We start from the raw sequence: 3,862 nt of genomic DNA, 5'->3' as shown, positions 1-3,862 counted from the left end.
TACCAGTAATTTGAGAAAGAAATTTAACTCGGATTTTACCGAACTCAAGAAAACGCAAAGAATGAGCGCTGTACGTCGAACTAGGCCGGGAAATGCTGCTATTTCAAAGGAAAGAAAACTTCTATTATTAAAAATTTCATACAATAAAAACCGACTCAACCATTAATTACAAATCATTCATAAGTAGATAAGTAAGCAACTAATTAAAGTGGAAATGATCCATCATAGTAGTTCATTCAAAGAACAACTAATTACTTTGGCGAGAGAGAACAATTAATTACCTGTATAGAAGTAAGAAACTTCTAGATCCACACAATGTAAGATTCTTGAAAACGATCAAACTTTCACTCTTCACAAGTAACCGCTATAGCAAATTCACAAAGATAGTAAGTTCATCACTTAACGATTAACAACATTGACATTAAGAATCATAACAACATTGTAAAAAATCAGTATTATGTACATGGTGCTAAACATATTTAAAATCAAGTAAACACAATGGTAAATATGGTCATCAATTCACAAATGAGAACGGATTCTCATTTGTTTCTAAACTAATCATCTGTTTCTAAACAAGCCAGTACGAGCAGTGAATTTTCAACGAGCAATAATCAGTGAATTTTTAGCGACCAATAATCATCAAAATCACCTTTAAAAGTGACTTAAACACCAAGACAAAATCAACATCGATACGCAAGTATGAACAAACTCATGGTGTTCAATTAAGGAATTAAGGAAAACAAATCTTTCATAGAATTAGAATACTTTAAAAAATGTAGGGGTAGAGGGATAATAGTAGGGGTACGAGGTATAATTTTCCAAATATAAATCAATATAAACAATTCAAATTTGAATGGTGATATCCTTTTAATTTATATGTGGAGAAAGAGTTGATGATATAGCTACTACGACAAAAAATAAATCATCTAAATAAAGTGTTTTGATAGAAGAAGAAACACTTATTCTAGGAAGGTCTTTGACAATAATTATGTTTGTAAGCTTGAGAACAGTAAGAGTGTTAGAAGTGAAAATATTAGAAAAGAATTTCATCTCTAAAGATCCACAACTCATGTTAAACAAGGAGAAACTATTTATTCTCAAACTCCGAAACAAATCTCCATTGCCTCAATAAAACAATACTAGACTCTGAAACAAATCTCCTTTACAAATATTCACCCCCCATATACAATAAAACAAAATATATTAGACTCTGAAACCATACTAGCCAAGAGCTACCCATATTATAAAACAAAATATATTTGACTTCTCTAATCCATTGCATCAAGAACCCCAAGTTGCTATAAAACAGATACACGAACATCTTGATTATTCAATGAAGAATTATCTGTTGATTTTATTCTAGTATAGCTCTAATACATAAAAAAATAATTGTTGAAGCATCGTGAGGAATACAAATTGCCGTTAAAGCATTTCCAGATTTTATTTTAAACAAAAAACAAGTATCGAATAGATAATGGTTTGAAACTGATCTATATCCATATAATAAACTTAAAACCATACAAATAAGACAGGAATGTGAGAATCCAAATGAACTCAATGGAGAAATGCCAATCAATAATTTCATCTAGATTAATTGAAAGAAGTTGGCCATTGACAGAAATGCTTAGAAGATTTAAGTTGTAATGAGGTCTGAGATAATTAAAAAGGAAAAGACTAGTTTATTATACTGCAAGAATATCATATAGAATTGTGAATTATCTGACAAAAACAAAAACAACATGATAGAGGGTGCTGCTGCTACCAAGAGATTAGGGTTTACTCAAAAGACAAAACACAAATAAACAAAATAAACATGATAAATTTTCTGCTACCTTTTTCATTCATAAGAAAGTTACTTAAATACAGCAGCCTTACTGGGCTGTGAACTCTGGGTCATAAGGCCCACTTGGAGGAAAAGTAAAATAAAAATTAAAATAGTTTCTTAAGTACTATATTTATTCCAGAATAAAATCTTGCTGCCATATGGGCCTTTTTGTGACTCTCCTGGACCTGTCCAGCGCTCTAACATTACTATCCGGCCCACTAAAAACCTTGTCCTCAAGGTTAGGTGTAAAAGAGATTGGGCCCTGATCTGAATTGAGTGGCCCACTTGGAAAAATCTGAGGGCGGAGAGGAGAACACGTAAGTGGAATCTCGGAAACAGAGGGATACACAAGTGGGGAACAGTTGGCAGAATATGAGGAAGGTGTTTTGGGGCCCGAGGAAGGATAGGTGGCGTGAGGAGAAGAAAGCACGGAGGGCCGTTGGGAATCTGACGGTGGGGAAGGATTTAGTGGGTCCCGGTTCTGCTGAGCATTGAATGGAGAGGAAGTGGTTTTGCTAAAACCAGGGGCGGAAACGTGAGGTTTCAAGGAAGTTGGGTACAGCTGGTGACCATTATTTAATTTTAATAGTGGGTTTGAATAGTCACGTGGGGTGGGGAGTTGAAAAGAGGACACAGGATTTGAAGAGGATCCAATGTGGATGGAAGGTGGAGATGGTTTGGTGACAGGTGGAATTAATTTTGACGGTGAAGATGGACTCAACAAAGATGAGGGAGACGCTGTACCATAAATAGGAGAGTTAGAACGTGAGTTTTGATTTTCACTTCTTTTGGAACCCACATGTGTACTTTGTTCTATCTCTGAACTCTCTTTCTGAACATCGCTTGTCGTAAACTCCAAATCTTCTTTTGAACTTTCCACCAAAACATCCTCTCTAATGTAATCTGGAATGGGTACCATGTCTCTTTGTGGGTCACTACCATGATAAGCCCTTAACTGTGAAACGTGAAAAACCGGGTGGATGCGAGATGAGCTTGGAAGCTGAAGCTCGTAAGCAATGGGTCCGATACGACGCAAGATCCGAAAAGGTCCAAAAAAACGCTTCGATAACTTCTGTGAGGTTCTCCGTTGGACCGACGTTTGCCGATAAGGTTGAAGACGCAGCCAAGCAAAGTCTCCGACGGCAAAGGTAACATCTCGTCGTTTCTTATTTGCTTGTACGGCCATGAGTTTCTGACTGCGAACTAAGTTATGTTTCAGAGTGTTAATGATTGTTTGTCTGTTTAGCAGGGCGGAGTCCAGAGAAGGGATGCTTGCGTTCCCTTGGATATAGTCTTTTGTTGCTGGGGGTGCACGTCCGTAGAGCGCTTCAAAGGGAGTCATGCTGATGGATGAATGGAATGTGGAGTTGTGCCAATATTCTGCCAAGTGAAGGAATTTGAACCACATGCGTGGAAGGTTGCTCGTGAAACACCGAAGGTATGTTTCTAAACTTCGATTTACGACTTCCGTTTGACCATCAGTTTCTGGGTGATAAGCCGTACTATACTTCAGGGTTGTTCCTTGGACACGGAAAAGCTCTTTCCAGAAGGCACTCAAGAACAGCGGATCTCTGTCCGAGACAATCGATTTAGGAACGCCATGCAACCGACAGATCTCAATGGAAAATCGTCTTTCCAAGTCTTGCGCGGTGAAGTGGGTCGGTAAAGCCACGAAGTGTACAAACTTGGTCAATCTGTCACAGACAACCCAGATTACAGAATGTCCGAAAGATGAAGGAAGATGGGTCACAAAATCCATTGATAAGTCTTCCCAAACTTGTTGTGGTATTTCTAAAGGTTGCAGTAAGCCCTGTTTTTTGATGGTATATATTTATTTTGTTGGCAGGTGAGGCAAGTTTGAACAAAAAGTTTGACATCTTTGTAAAGTCCCGGCCAGAAAAACGATGAAGAGATGCGGTGCAAGATGGGCTTCAATCCGGAATGACCTGAAGTTGGGGAACAATGGAACTCCAACAGAACACTTTGGCGAAAGTCCAAAACATCAGGTAAAAAAATTCTTCCTTTAAAATATAGCAA

General features: G+C 37.7%; 1 protein-coding gene across 1 annotated transcript; it reads right to left on the bottom strand.

Moving 5' to 3' along the window:
- Positions 1–1,955: 1,955 nt before the first annotated feature.
- On the bottom strand, positions 1,956–3,584 carry LOC131659393 (uncharacterized). Its single transcript, XM_058928590.1, has one exon. It carries the CDS (start codon positions 3,582–3,584, stop codon positions 1,956–1,958), a length of 1,629 nt encoding a protein of 542 aa, XP_058784573.1.
- Between the last annotated feature and the right edge of the window lie 278 nt (positions 3,585–3,862).

This window comes from Vicia villosa, linkage group LG3 (genome assembly GCF_029867415.1).
Source record: "Vicia villosa cultivar HV-30 ecotype Madison, WI linkage group LG3, Vvil1.0, whole genome shotgun sequence".
NCBI classification, from domain to species: Eukaryota; Viridiplantae; Streptophyta; class Magnoliopsida; order Fabales; family Fabaceae; genus Vicia; species Vicia villosa.
The sequence above is the reverse complement of the archived record's forward strand: the minus strand, read 5'-3'. Positions and strand labels throughout refer to the sequence as shown.

Excerpts from the sequence above, each read along its gene's own strand:
- LOC131659393 (XM_058928590.1), bottom strand. The coding sequence starts at position 3,584 with ATGGATTTTGTGACCCATCTTCCTTCATCTTTCGGACATTCTGTAATC.